Source organism: Balaenoptera borealis (assembly GCF_965194805.1).
Source record: "Balaenoptera borealis genome assembly, chromosome: 8".
NCBI classification, from domain to species: Eukaryota; Metazoa; Chordata; class Mammalia; order Artiodactyla; family Balaenopteridae; genus Balaenoptera; species Balaenoptera borealis.
In genome coordinates this window covers 64,449,290-64,472,842 of record NC_138865.1, presented here as the reverse complement: position 1 = coordinate 64,472,842, position 23,553 = coordinate 64,449,290, and the positions used below count along the sequence as shown (strand labels likewise).

Below are 23,553 nucleotides of genomic sequence, written 5' to 3'. Positions count from 1 at the left end.
CAGGAAAAAAAAAAATAACCAATTAACTAAATACGTGTGCATCAAATAAATCATTGAGAGCACTGATCAAGTAATATCTCTAACTGCAACATAGGTCAAAGGAAATTACAGCATTTACAGTTTACAGTATTAAATATAATTATGTGGAAATATTCATAAGCATTCAAATATAGGGATGGTGAATGGCAGCATCTGAAAATTTATTAAAGAAACTTATAAATTACTACATTTGAGTAACCGACAGGGCACTTAGTCTACTGAAGGATTAGCTCAAGGATATCTATATACCAAACTATATAGACAGAACCTGAGAAGCCTGCCATAACCAGCACCAGTCAGGAGGAATCAAACATGCTGTGAGATCACTTTGCTGTGCAGATAATCCTTTCTCTGGAGGGGAGAGTTTCTGGGGACACACCAACTCTTTTGCTCTCCAATCACTGCTCTGGACAAGCTGCTTTCCTTAACTTTACCAGAAGAGGAATACAGGTTTGTTGAAGTCAGAGCTATTTCCTCTGGGAGATTCTCTTCAAAGGCAGTGCCTCATTTTAGCAGCTCCCCGAGAGGTACATGAACAGCTTGGCAATGTTCATTGTATCAGATGCCTCAGCAGCCTCGCTCATGGAGTCTAGGCCAACCTGGGGACCCCAAGCTACTTTCCTTAGTGGACTCAATCCCCTGAAGAGGGGTAAACCAAGGGCTGGATTCACTAGAGACCATATAAGCAGCAAATATAGTGCCTCTGAGAAGAGCAATACCTCGTTTTATTTCCTGTCTGTTTTGGAGACAGAGGGAATGTGGTGATCAGGGCTGAGCAAACTGTTCCTTAGCAAGGAACCCATTCAGAGAAAATGAACTTTTTCTTAACATCAGGGACACTATATGGTGCTTCCCTTTCTGGGGGTACTAAATGCTTCTCTTTGCAGACTTAATCTACCTCATATAGGGAGGAAGATATTGGGAATGGGATGCTGATTACCCCGATAATTCTCCGGGATGCAGCATACATCTCCAGGAACACCAGACATAATGCTAATTAGAATGCAAGCCCCAGACTCAACATGTACAAAGCCTTACATAATGAATGTAAAGTAACCTACGGGGCTGGGGACCCACAAAAATCTGATCCATAGCCTACTCCCAGCCTCTCCCCCAACCAAGTAACAATGGAAACCATTTTATTTGGCATTTAAGAATACCGCCACTACGCTTTATTATTCTTTTTTTACCTACACAACACAGATTATACCATTTCGCATTGTTGTATGGCTTGGCCCGTGGGTATCGCTTTGGATACTGACATTTTCGTTCAATGTTCACGTATCCGTCAAATATCTGCTGAGTGTCTGTTTCATGTGGGCATAGCCCAGAGAGGGATGCAATGGTGAACTCGTACACACCATTTCTCATCTCATATCTCTAAGATTTGGATGTTACAGTCTGAGGAAGAAATTCAGTTTTTGCCCATGGAATTACATACTCACCACATTTAAAAAGCCAATTTTTTCTTGAAGGTTCACTTTTTACTGGAATAATTTAAACATAATAAGTATTGGCCGAATTGAAAAAACGATTTTATTTTCACATAAGCGTGACAGGGAAAGTAGTCTGACGTGATATGATTGTTTTATGAGGAGTCAGTTTAGCAAATGGAAAGAGCGTGCATTTTACAGATTAAAAATCTGGCTTTTCCAACTGCAAGATGTATGATATTTCATTTATTTATCCTCCCTCAGTTTTCTCATCTGTAAAATGTAAACCCATTCCTTAAGGTTCCTATAAGGCTATTGTTAGCAAAATGTCTTTTAGCTAACAAATTCTTGATAAATGTTAATTTCCTTACTTCCTTTTCCTATGAATTAAGGACCTAGAGTTGAATATTTGAATTCATTTAGCCTAATGGCAGAGGAGCTATGCAACCTTCCTGCTCCTACATGGTTTATATTAAAGACTTACACTAGTGAATTTATGAAACTAATATTCCATTTTATTTCTGATTTCTATCCTCTGAGGGAAAAAAAAGTCATATACAACTGAATCAGATTTGAGACTTGGAAGGGATGTTAGAGGTGATCTAATCCGGTGGTTCTCAAGTGCAGCCCCTCGGTCAGCAGCATGAGCATCATCTGGAAATTTGTTAGAAATGCAAATTACTTCCCTTACCTCAAGTAGCAATTATTGTTTGTTCCATCATTTGTTTCTTAATATGTGCATATAGATGAACTCATATGAATATGTGCATACAGATATCTGTATGCATTTTCTTACCTGATCTCCATTTACCAACCAATCCACCCAAATTTCCCTTTCCTCCAAAAAGCCCCAGTCTGTTGCTCACTGCACCAGGTCTGCTCTAGGCTAGGAGGCTATCCTCTAGGATATCTATGTTCTTTTGTGATGCCATGGTGTTTATTCCAAAATAATCAGGTATTTTAGTTAAATAATTTAATTAAGAACATATTAAATAAACTAATGAGATATGATTACAAAATAAGAGTTGTTTCTGTGAAAGCTAAGTTAAATGCTTTGGGAAGACTTACTACAAGTGATCCATTACTCCCTCAAAAATACAGTTGTGTTAGGCATTGGTAAGATAACTGTAAATAAATGGAAAATAATTTATAAAAATCTAGAAGGATTCTAATACTTAAGTTGCTGCAAAGCCATTAAGTTCTTTGTCTATATTAAATACACTAAATGTACTAACCATATGTCATACTCAAAATTATTAGTCTTAAATTTAAAAACTAATGAATTAATATAATATACAATTATAGATTTGAAGTTAATATTAACTGAATACGTACTTTCTTAGGCTTCTTTGCCTTAATGAAGCTTTCTCTAAATGACCAAGTCTTAACTGGATACATACATCAAGGTTTCTTCTGAACAGCCTTGATTGTTTTAGGTATCTTCCATATAGGTTATTATAAGCTCTTTGAGGAAGATGCCACACTGTTTCCTCTCCATACTCAATAGCTTGAAGCTCTGCACAGTTTAGTTTTAATAAATATTTATTGATTATATTTATCTATACATTTTATTTACTGATTTACTAGACAATTACTCTTAGTAGTTCATGGTCCTGTTTTATCACCGTGAGGCAAGTTATCTCATATGATAGCACTTCCTAGAGTACTTTGAGAAAATTCAAGGTGGGGGGGAAGAGTTCCATGTTTAAATAGGTTTCAGAAATTCCCTCTTGGAAATTCACAATGGAAATGACATTTTGTAGGGCTGAGAAACTCTGTTGTAAAACAATTTAACTTAGTTTAACCCATACTTATTTGACTATAGAAAATGTCTTCCACATAACATCCAGTAACAACTCAGGGTTTAAAGTGCATACACATTGATGGGGTATCCTGAATTTTCTGGGTGACTGGCCTTCTCATGTTCAAACCGTAATTCTGTTTCCATAGACTCTGTTTATACTTCTTGTAGAACCCAGATTGGGTATGAAAATCATGTGTCAGATTACGTATGCCAATAACTGTTTGGGAACTGGTCAAATTCGGATTTGTAAAACTGCTATTTCTATTTCTCTTCTGTTTTCTTTTTTCTAAATCAGGTAGCTAATCACTTCTGAATCCAGCTCTACTTTCACAGATCAAAAGAAGTCAGCTTTAGTCAGGGGAGTACGAAGCATGGACGTTAAATAACAGTGGTAGGGCTTAGGATAGACTGAGCCTTAAAAAAATAACATTTAATTTCAAAATAAAAGTGCTGAATTAAAAAAAAAAAGTCTGTAAGCCAAAATTTACTAAGGACAGTTTTGGGAACAAGCTCTTCCTAGAGGGACGTGGTATCCATAGTCTGGAATCATTTTGAAACTTGATGCCATATGACTTTAGACTTAGAAAAGCAGTGTGGGTAACAGATTATAGTAGCATAAGAGATATAGTCCAGGAGTACTTAACCTGGAGCTGAGACAGTGGTAATGAGTGCCTTTTACATTAAATATGTCCATGGAATTTGAACATTTGCCTGAGATAAGGCTGCTCAGGTTATTAAAACCTCAAATGTTGAATAGCAGTTATGTAATGAGTTTCTTTTGAAAAACAGAAAATGAACTGCCATTTAATAAACACTGCCTGAAATGTTGATAACTGAAGCTGGGTGATAGGTGCTTGGGGGTTCATTATACATTCTCTCTACTCGTGGGTATGTTGGAAATGTCCAAACTAAAAAAGAGTAGGAAAAATGGCCTCTTTTTAATCCCCCTGATACAAAGATTTTTTCAAATGTAGGGTCCCTAAGGGTAAGAAATAACAAAGAAGAAGTTGTTTATAACCATTAACCTAGTTCTAATAGCTAAAATTCGACCTAAGTTTTTATGTCATAGCCAAACTGTGATGTGATGCAGCTTTAAAAAGACACGTGGAACTAAGTGATAATTCCAGAAGTGCTACTTGATAAAATTATCCATATGCAAACATAGGCTGAGAATCCAGCAAAAGGTATGATGACCACCTTAGGAATTGTTGTACCTTTGTACCTTATGTATGCCACAAAGATTCATTCTAAAAAAGACATCCATGCAGAATTATTATCTCAGATTTTTAGAAATGTGTTTATTTATTCCTAAGCCTTTAGGAAATATAAACACAACAACAAAGGCATACATAATGTACTGGACTCTTGTAACTCTTGTAACTGGACTACATTCACAGAGTTTCTTCCTGAATTCTGAAAAGGTTTTGCTAAGCTTGTGGCTTTACTATTGTACCCTACAAACCAATAAGTTTGAGTTTAATTGAACCAAGACAACAAGTGAATTTCAGGCTGTAATACATCAGAGAAAGTAGTCTGAAGCCAGGTCAATCATTTCCAGACACACAAAGGAGGGATGAAATGTTAACCATAGGTTATAAAGAATTTTTGTGGTTTTTAACATAATCAAATGTAAGTGGTGAGCAAAAGTCCAGACTTAGAAAGGCTCTCTGCCCAATTGATTAGAATCGGAGCTGGGTATAGGTTGACAAAGTAAGGCTTTAAAATTTTTATTTGTATTTTTAACCTTTTGACCTCCTTCATCCATTTCCCCAACTTCCACCCCCCTTCTGGCAATCACCAATCTGTTCTCTGTATCTGTGAGCTTGCAGTGTTTTGTTTTTGTTTTCATTTTTGATTTCCACATATAAGAGAGATCATATGGAATTTGTTTTTCTCTAGAATGACTGATCACCTGTGAACCCAAGTTGGGACTGAATTTGAAGGTAGTCAGAGAAAATTGCTTATTACGCTTTCCATAAAACCACAGAATTCCTAACCATCACCATCATCATCATCATCATCATCATCATCACCGTGAGTAAATAAGCATTTAATCTACCAAATTTTATGCAGTTTTCCCTTGTAGAGAAGATGCCTTTAGCAAATGACCAGATTGTACTCTACTTTCCTAGAGAAATAGAAACTCAGGTAAGTGATTTGTACAAGCTCTCATAGTTTTAGGGCAGTAGAATATCTCTTAATTTTCTATGTATGCAATTTCCATTTCTTAGCCTGAAAGCTAAATATGCGGTGAAAGTCATAGAATTCTGGTTTTTCTTAATAACACACACTTACAAGGAAAGCATTAAGATCCAGGAAAGTATTAAGATTCATTTATTATTTTGCACTTTTAAATTCCCTACTATGTATGAACTACTTTAGGAAGAGTTTGACTTTTACTGGGGTTCTAGCACATGTATGAAACATGCCTCATATTTTGAGATGATTTATGGTCCTCTTTTGTCCACATTAAAATCTGACAACCCTGGCTCTTGATAAAATTTAGAGGCTTACCGTTGTGACCTACTGAGGTTGCATCTTTTGTATATCTACATTCTATATTCATTTACAGTATTCAACCTGAACTTAAAGGATAGTGTAATCAAAATCCTAGCATCCTCAAATAATCTGTCTTCAGGCAACAGGTAGGGCAAATCTCAGTAACAGCCCTATCTCAGTAGCAAGAGGGGGCTCTGCCCACTTTGTCCTGTTCTTTATGGACAGAGACCACAGCAGTGAGGTCAAAAATTACAGATAGAAAAAGGCACTCCAACCCACATCTCTTGTATACAAATCTGGGGGTAGTTATGGATTCAAGAGGAAAAAACAAATCAGAAAATAAAAAGCCAGGAGACAATGGCAAAAAATCAGGTAGCAGTTCTGGAAGAAATTAAATGGCCTTTTCGTCTGCTTTCTTACTTATTTCATAGATTGACAAAAGAACCTGTATTTTGGGTTACATTTGGGGGGGTTGTTCTTCTTATCCCGTTCTGTGAAGGAAATGCATATTGTACCTAACCAGGCTGATGAGAGCACAGCAGTGAGAAATATAGAGGAGATAACAGGGGCTTTGTAGGCTCATCAGTTTCATATTTGGGCTGAAAGAAAGTTTTGATAGGATAGTATGGGGTGGGTGTCCAGTGACATAGAGTCTTAAGACTATCCTCCTACCCCCAACCAGGTATGTCCTATGTCCAAAAAGAACCTTTTTGTTAGCTTAATTTATTATCATTTAGTTTGTCTTCAGCACAGAGATCATTTATCCATGCAGGCTTTTATTTCAAAAGGGATTCTCTTCTGATTTTGGTGTCACTTCACACGTTTCTGCAACAAGAAATTCTCTCAGCAGCTGTACTTACTTTAGAAATGCAAATGTACCTTGCTAATGCTACTTGTCAAGTAAAGGGTTTAAAAATACTTGCTAAACATTTGTTTATTTATATGAAAGATTTCAGAGTTTTGCACAGTTAGATTTCGGGCACAAAGCAAACCCTGTGAGTGTGTGAAGGAAACACAAGTGATCCCAGCAGATGGCATGGTCCGAGGCAAAGGGTTTGCAAGTGCAATAAACAGCACAGATCCAAGTTGAGAAGTCTGAATGGCTATAATTGTAACACATCTACAGTAGAAGGAAGAAGGTCATTTACATTATGTTAAGAAACATAAGGGCAGATTCCTATCTTATGTAAGTGTGTTACACAAAATGGGGATTTGGCACATGGGCTCCTATCGGACAATATACCACACACAGTTTTTATTTCGGTTCCAGCAGAAAAACAATATTGACAAATTTCTCTCTCTCTTTGCTTCCTACTTTGATTCAATAGAAGAGGTAACAATAGCTTCTGCGGTACTTGGCTGGAGCCTGGAATGAGGAAATTGTAGATGATGAGCCTCCCAGGCATATGGTCACTATAAAAGCTCACACTACTGTCACGGCACAGCCAGGCTAGAGCTCCAACGGGAGCAGCACATACACAAAGCAGCCACTGCGAACCAGAGCAGGGCTGCCAAGACAGCATGTAAAGTCATTTTTAGTGGCCTGAAGTGATTTCCACCATCACGGCTCCAGGCATCACTGCAAAGCAGGATGAGTTTCTCTCTGACATTCTCTCCTGCTCTCTCTTGGCCTTGCTCTACCATTTTCTGCTGCCCTGGCCTTACTGACCACCTGGGTGCCCAGCACATTCAGGGTACTCCCCAGCTATGCACTAGCCTTTTTGTCAATCAGTCATAATCGTAAAGATCTGTGATACTTAATTGGCTTTTATGCATCAAAGTTATCTGCTCTGATCATCTTGGTTCCAACCATAGCACCTCCTGCCATTATACAGGTGATTATTTTCCTAATTTAGCTAGAAAATGTTAGGGACTCCTTAATCAAACTAATTTGAACACAATTAAAAGGACTATAATGCACTGGGAAACGTATTGGACCAGCAGTCAGTAGACTTGAGTCCAGCAAGAGTCTATGGGAAAGTTGTCAACTTTCCTGGTCCTCATTTTATTTTCCTATCTCTGAAATTAAAGAGGAGTGGTGAGGGAAGGGAAGGGGGTGGGAAGGGATAGAGAGGAGAGGATGCAGAGAGAGAAATGGAGGGAGAGTGTCTGGGAGGCTTGAAGTGTCCTTTCCAGGTCTATGATTCACCGTGAGTAAATCATGCTCCCTTAGTTTTTGAGTTTAAGAAGAAGCCTATTAAAACCCTAATAAATCCTAAATTACAGGAAGATGTAAAGGAAATATTTCTGAGACAGGATGCAATGGGAGTAAAGAGTATGAGTTTCTCCCACCACACAAGCTAAAAAAAAAAAACTATTTCATATATTAAAAAAAAAAAACACCTCTGTATTTTGGGGTAGACTTGGGGGGCGCTTTGCTCATCTCATCCAGCCTCAGGAGGGAAATCCACAGTGGACTTAGCCTAGCTGATGAGAGGTAAGAGGAGAGAGAAGAGCTCCATCAGTCAAGTAAATAACGTTCAGCAACATGGAACTCAGTGGTGGAATAAATGAGGTCACACATTATTTGCTACTTCTCTCATCAAGAAGTAGAGTCTTGTTTCATCAAGAAACAAGGGCCACTTCTTGAATGTAAGCTGGCCCCTGCCTTGGTCTGAGCAAAAGAATGTGGTGGAAGGGATGATATGTGACTTCCAAGCCTTGGCCTCAAAAGGCCTCAGAAGCTTCTCCTTTGATTCCCGGAATCCTGAGACCAGCAGACCAGGATGAACGGCTGTGGGGACAGAGAGGCCCCGTTTTCTCAGCGCTTCTAGCTGACTGCAAAGGAGAGCTCAGGAGATACCAGCAGACAACCCCTGCCCAGCCCTAAGTGGACCCACAGAATAGTAAGAAATAACAGGCTGTGGTAGTTTTAAGCCTCTAAGTTTGGGTTGATACTTGTAAGCAGTGATGGTTAAGTGATAGATATACCCTCCATTTCAGAAAGGATGCTGGCTCCTAAGACACACAGATGTATCAGAAACAGAAATATGGTTCCAATTTAAAAAAAAAAAAAAAAAAGAAGATGCAATGCTCAAAACCAACCCAAACTGAAAAAAAAGAATAGAGAGAGAAAATACTTTCTTATAATAATCATAATTCTCATAATCCTTGCCTTTCAAATACCAAAAAGAATTTGAACAAGTAGCTCTTTAGCCTTTATCATTAGAATGAAAGAGCTGCAGTTAATCATGCCCCATTTCATCTAGGTCATCCTTTTTACCTGCTTAGATATATACCATAGACACTACAAGCTCCACTTTGGCCAGTGAAAGTCTCAACTACTGACCCTCTCTCAATGGAATGAAAGATAGAGAAGGATTTTTTTTGGAGGGGGGATAGTGGTAGAAGTATAGAGGGAGGTGAGATGGGAAGAGAGAGACTGCACAGGCCCCTTGGAAAAAGATATAGAAAAATATAAGTGAAAAGTGTTTATTTCACAAAAAACTTATCTTCAATAAAACCTGTGATTTAAAAACACAGTGTGCTATCCCAGAAATATCTATCCCCCAAAATCAAAGAGCAAGGGATTTCAGGACCTGCAAGCTTGGGCAGGGGGTCAGACATTATGACTCACTTTTCTTCTATCCATCTAATCTTTCATTTTGGCCTCCACTAGATTTTGAAAAAGGGGACAGCCACTGAGTCATATGACACTTAAGGGCATTCAGAGAGCTTATTGTTTTGAACTGACAGAATGCAGGACGTTCATACCAAGTATGGATATGAGGCAATGTGACTGATATCCTGGCAAAAAAGATCAGCATTTATCAAGCCCAAAGAGCATGGCTTTTAAAAGTAGCCACCTTTGGAGGCTGAAGATTTACTGCAGCAGTGCTGCCACGGTGCAAAAGTATTTTTGGACCTCCTTTTTGGCAGCAGAGTTAAAAGCCTATCGCCTGTTCTTTTGAATTTCCTAATGGTGGCGCATTTTTGTCCTTGAAGGTGGATTTTTTTTTTTTTTTAATTGGAGTATAGTTTATTTACAATGTTGTGTTAGTTTCAGGTGTACAGCAAAGTGATTCAGTTATCCATATACATCTATTCATTCTTTTTCAGATTCTTTTCTCATGTAGGTTATCAGAGAATGTTAAGTAGAGTTCCCTGTGCTACACAGCAGCTCCTTGTTGGTTATCTATCTTATATATAGTAGTGTGTACACATTAATCCCAAGCTCCTAATTTATCCCTCCCCCACGTTTCCCCTTTGTAACCATAAGTTTGTTTTCGATATCTGTAAATTTGTTTCTGTTTTGTAAATAAGTTCATTTGTATCATTTTTAAAAATTAGATTCCACATATGAGTGATATCATATATTTGTCTTTCTCTGCCTGACTTACTTCACTTACTATGATAATCTCTAGGTTCATCCATGTTGTTGCAAATGGCATTATTTCATTCTTTTTTACAGCTGAGTAATATTCCATTGTATTTTCCACATCTTCTTTATCCATTCATCTGTCAATGGACATTTAGGCTGCTTCCATGTCTTGGCTATTGTAAATAGTGCTGCAGTAAACATTGGAGTGCATGTATTTTTTCAGATTATGGTTTTCTCCAGATATGTGCCCAGGAGTGGGATTGTTGGGTCATATGGTAGTTCTGTTTTTAGTTTTTTAAGGAATCTCCATACTGTTTTCCATAGTGGCTGTATCAATTTACATTCCCACCAACAGTGCAGGAGGGTTCCCTTTTCTCCACACCCTCTCCAGCATTTATTGTTTGTAGACTTTTTGATGATGGCCATTCTGACCTGTGTGAGGTGATAGCTCACTGTAGTTTTGATTTGCATTTCTCTGATAATTACTGATGTTGGAATTGTTTATTTTTTAAGTACCAAGAGACATCTAGAGCCAAGTCTTTGGTTTGTATGGTAGATGATCAAGGTAGGGAATATTGGGTGATTTTTAAAGTAATGAGCTTAGTTCCCTATATGAGTTAAAAAGTGATTCTTTTTTTTTTTTTTTTTTTTATTTATTTATTTTTATTGATTGATTGATTGATTGCTGTGTTGGGTCTTCGTTTCTGTGCGAGGGCTTTCTCTAGTTGCGGCAAGCGGGGACCACTCTTCATCGCGTTGCGCGGGCCTCTCACTGTCGCGGCTCTCTTGTTGCGGAGCACAGGCTCCAGACACGCAGGCTCAGTAATTGTGGCTCACGGGCCCAGTTGCTCCGTGGCATGTGGGATCTTCCCAGACCAGGGCTCGAACCCGTGTCCCCTGCATTGGCAGGCAGATTCTCAACCACTGCGCCACCAGGGAAGCCCTAAAAAGTGATTCTTAATGTAAGTCTCAGAGAGAAGTTTTCCTAATGCTTATAATAAGAGAGCCATTCAAAGAAAGTTTTTCAAGCTTTAAAAGCTTTGAGGTGGGCTATCACTTGGATGCATACATTCTGCCACAGTCAAAAATCAGTTTCATTGCCATATAGCAGTGGTTCTCAACTAAGGGTGACCTTGCCCCCAAGGGGACATTCAGCAATGACTGAAGACATTTTTGATCGTCACAGCTGTTGGGAGGGTGCTATTGATATCTGGTGGGCAGAGGCCAGGGATCCTGCTAAACCTCCCACAATGCACAGGACAGTCCCTCAAAACAAAAGTTTCATGACTCAAATGTCAACAGTGCTGAGGTTGAGATAACTGGTCTTACAGTAACAATCCGTTCTAATAAGAATTTTTTTTTTTTTCAGTTCAATTAAATAATTATTACAGTACTTATGCATTTTTAAAGTGTTAAATATTCTAGTTGCTACTCACTTTCTAGGTTAATACACACACACGCATTCATTTTCTATTCTTCTAAATCACAAATTACATAGAAGTCAAGCTCACATTTCTTCTTTGCTGTTTGATAGTATTCTTTGTTGTTTTCTAATAATAAAGCCAATTTAAACAACCACCTATTTTATGTGAGGTAAAACACGTAATGTGTTTTAATGATAATAAAAACATCAAAAAATATAAACATTTATTGACTTCTATGTGGCTGATAGCTGGCTAATTATCACTGTAGACATATCTTATTTAATCTTTATAAACAATACTACAAAGGACATACTACTATTATCCCCAGTTTACTGAACAGAAGTCAAGGCTTAGAAAGGTTAATTAACTTGCCCAAGGTCAGAGATGTAGTAAATGGTGCAGCTGAGATTTGAACTCTAGAAAGCTGATTTCAAGTGCACAGTCTTCACCACCGTGCAGTGCTGCCCCCAGAGGGGCTTTCAGGTCTGCTAAAAACCAGCTCTGTTATTGGCTGAGGTCTGCTCTCATGTGCATAACATAAACTGAGCAAAATAGAGAATGGCAGTTATGATAAGAGGAGAAGACCTTGAATCATAAAACATGGGTTCTCACCCCTTGAATCATAAAACTAGTTAAAAATGTGGTCTACAGCAAGTCACTATAGCAAATTGAGACTTTTCAGTCTCAGTTTCCTTATCTGTATAGTGAGGATGGTAATAATGCAACCTACCATTCTCCTTATAAGGATTAAATCCAATAAATGGTGGGAAGATGCTCTTAAATTGTCACATTCCTACACAAAAGTGATTTGGTTGCCCTTCTTGGGGATGGAATGAGAATGGGAAGGTGATAGTTTCTCATTTGCCCTGGAAGGGATTTTTCATATTATAGATCTAATATATGACTTTGAAGTTAGTTTCTTATAATATTGGTCTCACCTCTCCTCTGCTGCCTTTATAATGCATTTTTCCAAACAAATTTTCCATTTTACCAGAGAGCCAGTACCCCAAACTCCTTCAGTGTGTGTTTTAAGTTTTACATCTATGGGGGCCACTGTGTAATTTCTTTTAATGTTTTCTTTTGAGTCAATTACTTTTAAACTATTTCAGTGGAGGTAAGGCATTTTTCTCTTATAGGATTCTGCCATCAGAATGTTGAAGATCTGGCCTCTTTTGTATCATCATGTTGTTTCATAAACTAAAAATTTGCTTTTTTTATGCAGAATTATTGATATATAAGAACAGAACCGGGCATAATAGTTTCCACAAGGTATAATTATTTCTCCTCTCCTTAAAATATTTCCATAAATAAGGACATAATTTGTATATTCCATCCATTTTCTTATCCAGAGATGTTGGTACTTTAAACAATCCAGTCTTTCATCTGTAGAAGGCTAGCTTCTCTTATTACTTAACTTAGACATGAAAACGAATCCCAGGTTTAAGGAAAATATGGGTCTATGGTTCACACTTGTCAGCATCTCAAAACTATCACATGCTTTGGCAATACTTACGGTCTTTGATCTAAAGAGATATTTGAATGGAACATTGGGAAGAATAAAGGATGGAATTTAGAATGAATGGTTAAAAATGCATTAAACGATTTTCCACAGCACTCTTAGCTCCTCTGGATCACAGGTCTTTTATTTTTATGCTCATATGCAATGCTTTCCAAAATCCCTTGACCTTGAAAAGGCATTTTTGTCAATATTGGGCTGGAATTAGGAGTAAGTGGTTATACTATGAATATGATCTAAGTAGTTTCTTGGTTCTGCTTTCACCTATAAAGTCAAAAAATATTATGAAGATTAGATCTTGGGAATCTTTCCAACCCCAAATTGTCATTTGATTTTTACCGGGTCACCCCTAGTGGCCCATTGATGCTTCTAGGACATTATCTACTTCTGGCCCACAGTTCCTGTTCCTTTCAGTTTTGAAGACTGGTTTGATTCTATGATGTAAAATATTTAAATTACCCTCAGAAGATCTATTTTACTCCCCTTGGGATTGTTTCATTTAAAAGACAGATGCAGGGGTAGGGGGTCTTGATCTATCCTTCTTTCACATTTATTCATAAATGAATACATATCTCCTATGAAGAAAATATATTCCCCTGGTCCTAAAAGGGGTTAATGTGACTCTCAGTTAGTATCATGAGTCAAGGTTTTATAATTGACTCAATGAAATTATAGCTTCATCCCAATTTATTCACTCCTAACAAGAAGCAACTACTTAGCAAATTGGTTGTTGTATCCCTTTGGTACTAGTAGAATATAAACCACCAATTCTAAAAAAAAAAAAACAAAAAAACCACACACACAAAGAATAGGGCTCAAAAAGGAAAAAAAAAAGAAACAAAGTGTCTTTATTTTCTAAGAGGAAGACTGAAATAATATGGGGAAATGTAAAGTATAACATCTGTGAAAATAAATAGCCTGAAACTTCTCTCCCTTAGTCTCTTTCAAAACCAAATTTTATAAATAAGGAGAAAAAATATTGCATGTCTCTAGCACTGAGTAGATATTTGTAAAGAGACAGTGGCAAATATCCGCCTGACAACCATGTGGTCAACAAATATGTTGTAAGACGTTATGCGTAAGGAACTAAGGTACTTTCTGCAACAAAAAGAGTCTGAACTGGATATTATGGTGGGTTAGCAGGTCATGGACTTTGAAATAAGCCCTCAATTTATGAGCTGTTTGACCTTGAGCAAATCACCTATGACCTCCCTGTACTTAAATGTGCTTTACAAGTAAAATATATTGTTTTGTGGATTAAATGAGTGAACATTTAAATGCTTAGTGTTGCTTGGAAAATAGTAATGGCTCAGTAATTGGTAGCTGTTGTGATTATGTTAAAATGACTGAGTGGTAGAAGAGACTCACTTGCTGGCAATCACCTTTGATATAGAAAGAGTGAAATCAAGGCTAGAATATGCACTGTGAGGTGGAGTCAGAAAGGAAGGAGTGGCTCTGCTGACCAAGTCATCAGGGTAAGTCTAAAAGTGAAATGCCCTCCACGTGGTTGGCCAGAGGAGAAGCTGAGGACCATCAAGTGATGTATAAACTGGAGAATTTACTTGATCCATAGGGCTAGGCAGCCTGGGGCACATAATTGCTTTGGCACCGCTAATGGCAAGAGTTCAGACAATTAAGTTGACTTTTCTTGGCCTGTGTTTCTTTTGTATGCGTGCAATGGGAGAATAAGGTTCCTACCTCTGTAGATGCTTGGGAGAAAAATGCAATAACACACATAAAACACTTAGAGGAGGGCCTCTCCAGTTAGAGGAAAGATTACTTGATGTCGATTAAGGGTTCAATATCCTTAACTATTATTTTGACACAAAAGCAGAGAGCTATGTCTATATTTAATCATGGAATGAAGGGCATGTGGGAAAGGACATAAAATGTACAGTAGTAGAAAAAGGGATTCAGAAACAGGTATTAGAAAGATAAAGGCAATTTAAAATAATTAAGCTGTAAAAAAAAAATTACTCCAACATTAAGGAGACAAAAATATAGTCTCCTGTTGAAAAATCAAAAACCAAAACCAGTCCAGCCTTGAAATTATCATACTGTTTCTGTAAAACAATTCCTGAAACACCAGATGGAATTTGATTAACTTCAGCAAGCAACTATTGAGCACCTACTACAATGTAAGAGCTGAGATACAGTTGTGCGTAATCTATAGCCCATGCCCTCTACGACTGCAAGGCATATGTGATCTGCACACGGACAGCCGAATAGGCTAAGTGTAAAACTATTTTATGAGAGCTGAGAGGATAGAAGGTTCAGTTCTTCCTGTGGGAAGAGGAATGGGGAATGAGCTTAAAAATTTTCTCCAGGGTTTCGACTCAAGTGTCTACAAGATGAAGCAATTCCTATAAATAGATGAGCTGAGTTGTGTGTAAAAAAAAAAAAAAAAAAAAATATGAGTGGGGAGGGTTTGGAAAACTGGATAGTGCATGCCAGCTTAAAGGCATTCAAGTTCAAAGTCAAAAAAAAATTACCACGTGTATTAACAAAATCATCTGAGGCCAGTCTGCAGCCTTTGCAATACACAGAGGAAGTACTGTTTAAGTTAGATTATGAATCAGGGTTGCACATCATCAGGTAGAAAAGGGAAATAGGTGAAATTCTAGAGTGGATAAACGTCATTTGCTGAGGGCCAGAGATGAAAGTACTTGGAATGTATACCTAGTGGGAGGTGGCTGAGAGAGTGAACAGTGAGGCGTGAAGGGCGAGATCAGCCTTGATGATAAATGGCCATGAATGTAATGCTAAATTCAGTCTTTATCTTGAAGGCCTTAATAACCACAGCATTAATTTCTATGTATCCTTAACAGCGTCATTTTAAGAGTTCAATGGTTTCTCAGGTCTTTCTGAGAACAGATTTACTATTATAAAAGATTCTAACCCATAGCTTTAAAATGGTCTCTGTCACTGTAAAATAGCTGATGGCATTTCCATGATGGAAAGTATCTAAATTTAAAAAATCTATTGAATTAAATATTTGGATATTTATAAACATCTAGTTATTCATAGGATGGATGGCTCATGTCATATAGGTAATATCCAAGTTCATGCTGAATTTTTCTCCCTAGAGTTAGAAATACAAATATATCTTTGAAAACTCACTCAATAATTAATATACGAATAATTTAACATTCTTGCATACTTCTATATAAAAAGCCCTGTCCTAAGTGCTTTATGTATATCACTTCATTTAATCTTCATCAAATTCTCATTGCTATGAGTAGGGTTACCCCATCTTACAGGTGAAGAAACAGAGGCTAACAGATAGGAAATAACTTGCCCAGGGGCACACAGCCAATAAGTGAACAAACCAAAGTTTTACCCAGGCAGTGTGTCACTCCAGAGTGTGCACTCTTAAAGTTGAGATTACATGTTCTGTATGAAGTGACTGATAGCTAGAGTTGGTCTTTTCTCCTATGTTTGTTGAAACAGACATTCCCTCTTTTAGGAATGTGGTAGACTCTGTCCTTCTCCTTGACCTTCCAAGGTCTTGTCTCTGCTTGTTGCATTAGTCTATTCTCATGACTCTTATTTATTATTGATTGTTAGAATTTATTTTATTCATAATGGCTTTTTAGTCCTGTCACGTTTATTACTTAAGACAAAACTATTGGAGGAAAATGAATTTTCTCTTTTTCCAGTCCCATCCTCTTTTTTTTGGTCTACCACCAGACTTCTTTTAGAAACTCTTCCTTTGTCACAGGATCTGTCTGGCAGAAGGCTTAGACTTACTTTGACTTTGTCCCTACTTCTTCATTGCAGAGAAGAAAAGTCCATCATAAGAGAAATCACAACATGAAATGCAGTGTTTAAACTCCAGAGTATTTTCTGTGATTATCTGCAACATGATCATGGTAACTAATCAGGATCCCTTTGTGACATGGCTAGTGTCACTTTCTGCATACTTCCTTCCTGCTTAGAGATGACTTTTAAACCAGCATTTCTGGGATACCACAGGAGCAGTTGTTATCTCAAATGACTGTCCACTGCCACTCTGTCAGGAAAATTATGCTCTTGGGTTTTAACATACTGGTAACCAAGTCAAAGATTCAGGATGCTTTGGAAGTTGGCAGTGTGGATGCGGCCTCTCTCAAAGAGACCAAGATTTCTTATCAGACATGTGAGGTTACCTTTGGGTGAACACAGATCGTTTCCCAGAGCTCAGCTTATGCTGCATCTTTCCTTCACTGTTTCAAAGTGGCTAACAAATTTCTTCCACCAATATACCAACTCTTCTGTTGTTTGTTTCAATACTAGCTTCTCTGGAGCCTCAGGCATAGCACTTCCAAATGTCAGCAGCTATTAGCTCTGCACATTAATCTTTGTTTCTTTATTTCTCCCGAGTTGTCTGTATCTCTCAGAGGTGAGTCCAGGTGGCTTAACATAACATCGGGGTGTGTGTTGGGGGGAGAGTATGTATTTTCTCAAAATAAGGCATTATAGCTATCTTATCTCTCCTACTTGCTTGCAAAGTTTTTTGGAGCCCTCCAAGTACCTATCATAAAGCCATATACCTTGCTTATGATCAACAGAGGGCAAATTGCATTTTTAAAATTATCATTCTATTTATTTTAGTTTTCCAGGGCCTCCACTTTCATTTATAGAAGTGGGAAGCACATTTTGAAAGAGGGAACGTACTCTATTTCAAAATACAGTGCAAATATCATAACACTTCTTTTCAATGAAAACTTCCAAGTTAGGTTTCCCTAATTTTTGTTCCTATTATTTTATATATATAAAATGTATATGTGTTTGTGTGTATGTACATAAACACACATACAACTGTGTGTATGCATGTATGCATCTGCGTGAATTGCATTTTTGCCAGTAGGCATATGAAGGCAACATTTCTTGAGTGAGGCCAAACTCTCCGTTTTCTCTCCTATGCCCAAACTCCATCTGAAACCATTTCATGCGTGAACTTCATAATCAAGTTGATTTTGTGCTGAGCAGGGGCACCATGTAACCAGGTTCAGTGGCTCTTTGAGGTCTGCAAAGAAGTATGTATAACAGAGTACACAGACTGCCTGCTGAAACCAACCAGAAATCTGATTTCATGATGCAAAAGTATTTGTTCAATTAATAATAATTTGCTCAAGTTAATAACAATAATTTATACTGTTTCAGAATCATGCAGAAAACTGCAGCATAGTGGCAGGTCCTCAAAGGCCCCTGTCCTGATTAAACAGGAGCAAGAACTTGATTATAAGGTGAGGCTGATTGTTCCTCCAACTTCTCAGCTATCTTACTTGAATCAAACCCTGTAGCCTCTCTTATGTTCTCTTCTCAATCTGACATATTGTTAAGAACGTCAAACACAGTAAAGCATGGGGGAGTGCTTTGGAATTTGTAAAATACTCAGTGAATATAAAGTAAGGTTATTATTCGTTTTTGTTGGGGGAAAAAGCTGGAAAAGAGAAATTAAACATTATCTTGCTTGGAATTTGCCAGGCCATTGTTTAACGATTACCCCTCTAGCATGGATTAGTCAGGTGAATTTTATTGCTTTTATTCTGATCCATCCATTGTCCCCAACTTTTTATAAAAATAGACCCTATTTCTAAGATCTACTACATTATGCTATAGTATAATATGGGATGTGAATGAAAGTTATACTATTAAGTAATGATAGAAGCGGTTTATGATAGATGCTTCCTTTCCTCTTTTATACACTTCCAAACTATAAATTTACTTATCTGTGCAAGAAGCCGTGTTCTCTCATATTTGAATTACTTAGGTTACAAAAAAGTCTTATGAAGTTACATGAATCGTAATTTATATAGTAATAAACAGAATCTGACTAGATATCTTTAATAATCTGTTAGTAATGATACTTGAGAGGAATCCAGGAAACTAGAAGAAATCAGTTTAGTATTAAAAATATATGAACACTTATATATAGTAGAATCTGAGCGATGATATAGAGAATGTTAGAATTAAAAGTACAAAATAATAAATTATACATTTCAAGAGAAATATGGGTTCATTACCTCCAAGTACATAAAATAAATTCTTCCGAACTGCAGATCTTCGTATATATTTTATTAAATAAAATTTTAAAGCTCAAAATAGTATATTTTCTATATGTGACTTGATAATACTAATATGCAGTAAGAAATTATCTCTCTAAGCTTGTATGTTTACAATATTATCAATATTTTGTTCAGCACTTTTTCCCTATAAATAGTAAAAAGGTTGTGTCAGCCCAGCCCACAAGAGCCGGTCAAACAATTCATACATATATATTTTTTGAAAGAATATATTTATTTTTGCTCTAAAGAGAAAACACCATGCATCATAGTTGCCTTTATCTCCCAGGGGGCGTATGCACTGTATCAAATCCTTCCTATTAATGTTAGTAGAGGCCTCATTTGACCAAAAAAGACTACCTGTATTCTTTATGAAGGCACTTGCTATCCCAGAGTATCAAGAGGTTGGAAACAGAATATCCAATGAGGCATCGTTCGGTTTTCTGTCTCCCCACAAACCTTCTGACTGCGAGAAAAATGCTCTCAGAGGTTCTTACCTGCAGTGCACAACCATCGGACCTGCATCAGGAGGGTTACAGGTTTTGACTCTCCGTAAGAAAGCTAGAAAAGGTGTTGGGTGTTCTGGAACACCGTGATCAGGCCAGGCGGTGAACTGGAATTGTCTTACTTCTCTCTTCTCACTTGAACCGTTCTGTGAAGTAGGAACACTGGCTGAAATTCTGTGTTCCTAGCCTCAGGTTTTCATGATGAATAATAACATGCAAGAGGTAACACAGAGATGTGCTATCTTAGTTCCTTCCCCCACCCTATATCCTTTGGGAAGACACACTCTTTGGAGTTATAAACCTCAAGCTATTTGTAAATGACAAATATTTGCTCAGGAAGACAAAATTCCTAGGTGAGAAGCATTCATTTTTCAGGTTTAACTATCAGGAGCACTCCTGTTATATTTTACAGAAAGAACTAGCTCTTCTTCACCTATTCTTCATTTGCTGAGACTTTCATTCAGAGCAAGAGTTCCATATTTACTGATAAATCACCACACAAGGAGAAAAATTGCTGAGCGATAATGGAAGAATTATTTCATTCTTCATTGTTGCCAGTAGAATCAAGATTTAAGTAAAGCCTTGAGATATTCGATTTCTCAAAAGAAGCTTTCTTTAAATAATGGAAAGGGGAAAGGGAGGGAAAAAAATAAAAAGCAAACCTTGTAAAGTGCAAACGTTCGAACACAATACGTGGCCAGCTCCACGGTATCTAGCAGCGTCACTTGGACAAGCCCATGGGTTTCTGTGCCTCTACTGGGCCAATACTGGTCACACTTCACCTAGAAGAAACAAGTGACACATTCAGGGCATATCCTCATCAATTTCTCTATTAGTTTTACTTTGAGTTGCTGTTGAAGGAAAACAGCTTTTCTGCATTTCATTTTATGTTGATCTTTTTCTGGCGTGCATTCTTGTTATCCCAATATATGTAAATTGCTGCTCTGATGCCAATGTAAACCACATTTTTCAAACTGGTAGGAATACTAAGCAGTAACAGATTCAATTTTCCTGGAGAAAAATAAATTGCAGATTGTCGCTGAGTAAAATAAGGAGAGAGGTATTTGAAACTTCAGAGTACTTGAAAAGAAAACACAAATTTGTTCTGGGATAGACATTAAGAATCATTTCAGGAAGGTTACACTTAGGCATTTAAATGACATGGTGAGATAATTAGCGTTCATCCATCAAGGTTTAAAAGGCACAACCTGTTTCATCTTGAGCTATCACCATCTCCAAATACGCTTGTTTAAAGAAAAGTAGAAATAATTTATAAATCTATCAAAGTATAACAAACAACATAGAATTTTTTAATATAGGATAAATGGTATGTGTATCAAAAACAAATTAAATCTGTAAAGTCTAGGGGGAAAAGAGCTGTCCTTTAAAAAGTCTCAGAGGGTCACACAGTGACCCTTAGCAGTGGCAAAGTTTAAATAATTTAAAATCCATTCATTTCAGATGAATAATCTACAATTATTATGTGGAGTTGAACAACAAAAGCACATAAAAAGTATTCAACCCAATTAGTTCAACATGCAACAAAGAATAATTCCAAGTCTGCAGTAAGCCTCCAATTTACTAAACGTGTCCTTTGGGCATTAAAAAGTGTAATGAAAAATAGCAAAGACAACACTATGTTTTCTAGTAAGACCATAGATCAGAATATATTTACCCTTTCTATATCACATTAAAAGAAAAAAAATGGGAGTAGTTCTTAATTGAAGCCAACGAAAATACATTTCTCTAGGTAAAGAAATCTAGTAGTATTTTATATTAGAAAGTACATCTTCTACTTGAAAAAGAAATATGTGAAAGTTACAATCTTTGGATTTAAACAAAAGCAATGAGGCATTATTACCATAGATACTAGAATTTTTTGGCCCAGTGAATAGAATTACTAGATAATTATTTGCTTTTATGTTGAATATGAATATTACTAGCATTCTGTAAATAATATTGTAATTTTCTGTTTCACACCTAAAGCATCTGCTGCTCAAAGGACTCAGCCTATTTCTAGATACTGGATGTTCTGAAAAGGGAGAGGGTTAATCCTCTACACAATTTCCTAGACTAGATGAAAGAGAAGGTACAGTTACACAGTAAAGCAGAGACTGCATTCTCAAGCTGTGACTTCTGTGCCTTTATTTCAACTGTGAGACCCACACAAACATTATCTATTTTATGAAAAACAAACAAAAGTGGTTCACAGTAAAATGGAGACTTTGTGTCTTAGTAAGATTTTTTTTAAAAGACTTGCATTTTCTAGATGCACAAAATATTCTTCTGTTTTATATTTCTGCCATATGTTCTAAGTTAAAAATAACACAAGGGAAAGACAGTTCTTTAAGGAGAATATTGATATAGCAAGACCAGGGTTGGGTACCTCTATATGTTCTCTGGCCATCCATTAAAACCCAAGTCGTATCTGGACAAACTTAGCAAAGGCTACTACCCTAATAGAGCCAACACTACTTAAGTAGCCATAATTCAGATGGGAAAAAAATCACATAAATTAAGTCAAAGGCTCCGTTTTAAACCATGAAATAGATGTCAAGTTCATGTCTCGCTGCAAAAGACAAAAGAAACTTTGGAGGCCTCTTATTGCAGCATTTGAAGGGATGCCAGCAATATACTGAGTTTAGGAATCAAGAGAGAAACTCAAACTCATTACTTAACAGTTTCAGCTGGACATCAACCCTTTCAAATCAAAACCAACAGGTCAAATCCCACGAGGACAAACACCACTATGGCGGGCACAAAAACAGCAAGTTAATGCAACAAAATGAACTAGAAGGTCAGTACAATGTACTGAACCCAATTCAATGTAATTATGTTTCAAAGCTGGGAATTGGTTATCCTCAGACCTTTTGGTGAGATAAGGCAAAGGAAAAGAAGAACCATAAGCCAGCCTTTATGTGACCTCTGGAAAAATGTCTCCATTATTGAGTGACTTTCCATCTACAAATCCATTCCATACCTAAGATGTAGGAAAACTTAAATTTATACTAATTATTCTCATACTTCTAGTAATAAGTTTGAGAACTGCAACTATTTTTGGCTTAGACTCTGACGTCTTTAGGAAAAAAAAATTACCACAAAACATTACTATAAGGAGTAAATATTGTGAACACTTTTAGCTAAAAGAATAAAACAAAAGTTCTTGTACTCATTTTAAATAATGTACTCTAACCTTACTCTTTACTAAAAGAAATCCTCTAAAATGTTTTAAGTGCAACTGTAGAAAGTAGGAGCCATTTTTTAAGAAGCCAATATATTTAAACATTGCCATTTTCTCTCAGGGAATATTTTGCAAGGGGAGTTTATGAAAAAATAAACGTTCTAATGTATGCACACATGCACACATGCAGTCTCAGCAGTGTGATTAGAAGTGCTCCCTGAGCTCTCTCAACAGCTAGAGCGACACATTCTCCCTTCAGTAGCGAGGACCCCGGCATTTCTTTACTCCACCTCATTCTCCGAGTAGCCTGCACAGGTTTCCCCCAAGTTCTGAGGGCTAAATTTAAGGGCTTAGACTTACTGACAAATACTCCTTTAAGCCTTTCGTTTTCAGCCGTACACTAAACAAATAATTTCTGATTTTAATGTTAGAGAGCGAGTCAGAAGTCTAGTGAGGAAAAAATTTAAAAGGATGCGGGAAAATAATAGAAGTTATTTCTTTCTAATCAGTTAATGCACATGAACTAGCTCCATTCTCCTCTCTTGAGATGTTTTTTTGACAAGAACCGCTCCCCTCCCCCACCATTTTTTTCCTGGGGGAAAAATCTCAGAAGGTATTTCTAGAGAGTTCCTACTTGTTAGGCTTCATTCATAGAGCTGAGTGTGAGAACTGAGACGTGTATTTCTAGAGAGTTCCTACTTGTTAGGCTTCATTCATAGAGCTGAGTGTGAGAAATGAGACGTGTAGGAGGCTCCCCTTTCGGTATATAGAACGAGAAGGCCA

At 37.1% G+C, this 23,553-nt stretch overlaps 1 protein-coding gene across 7 annotated transcripts in view; it reads right to left on the bottom strand.

Annotated features, from left to right (window-relative positions):
• Positions 1-23,553, bottom strand: part of PTPRD (protein tyrosine phosphatase receptor type D) — a 2,142,992-nt gene that overhangs the window by 27,017 nt on the left and 2,092,422 nt on the right. For all 7 annotated transcript variants that reach the window (XM_082404325.1, XM_082404326.1, XM_082404327.1 and 4 more), the window contains 2 exons: positions 20,252-20,371; positions 19,581-19,735 (listed from right to left, as the gene is read on the bottom strand). In XM_082404325.1, the coding sequence (XP_082260451.1) occupies positions 19,581-19,735; positions 20,252-20,371 (275 nt within the window). The remainder of the gene's footprint in view (positions 1-19,580; positions 19,736-20,251; positions 20,372-23,553) is intronic.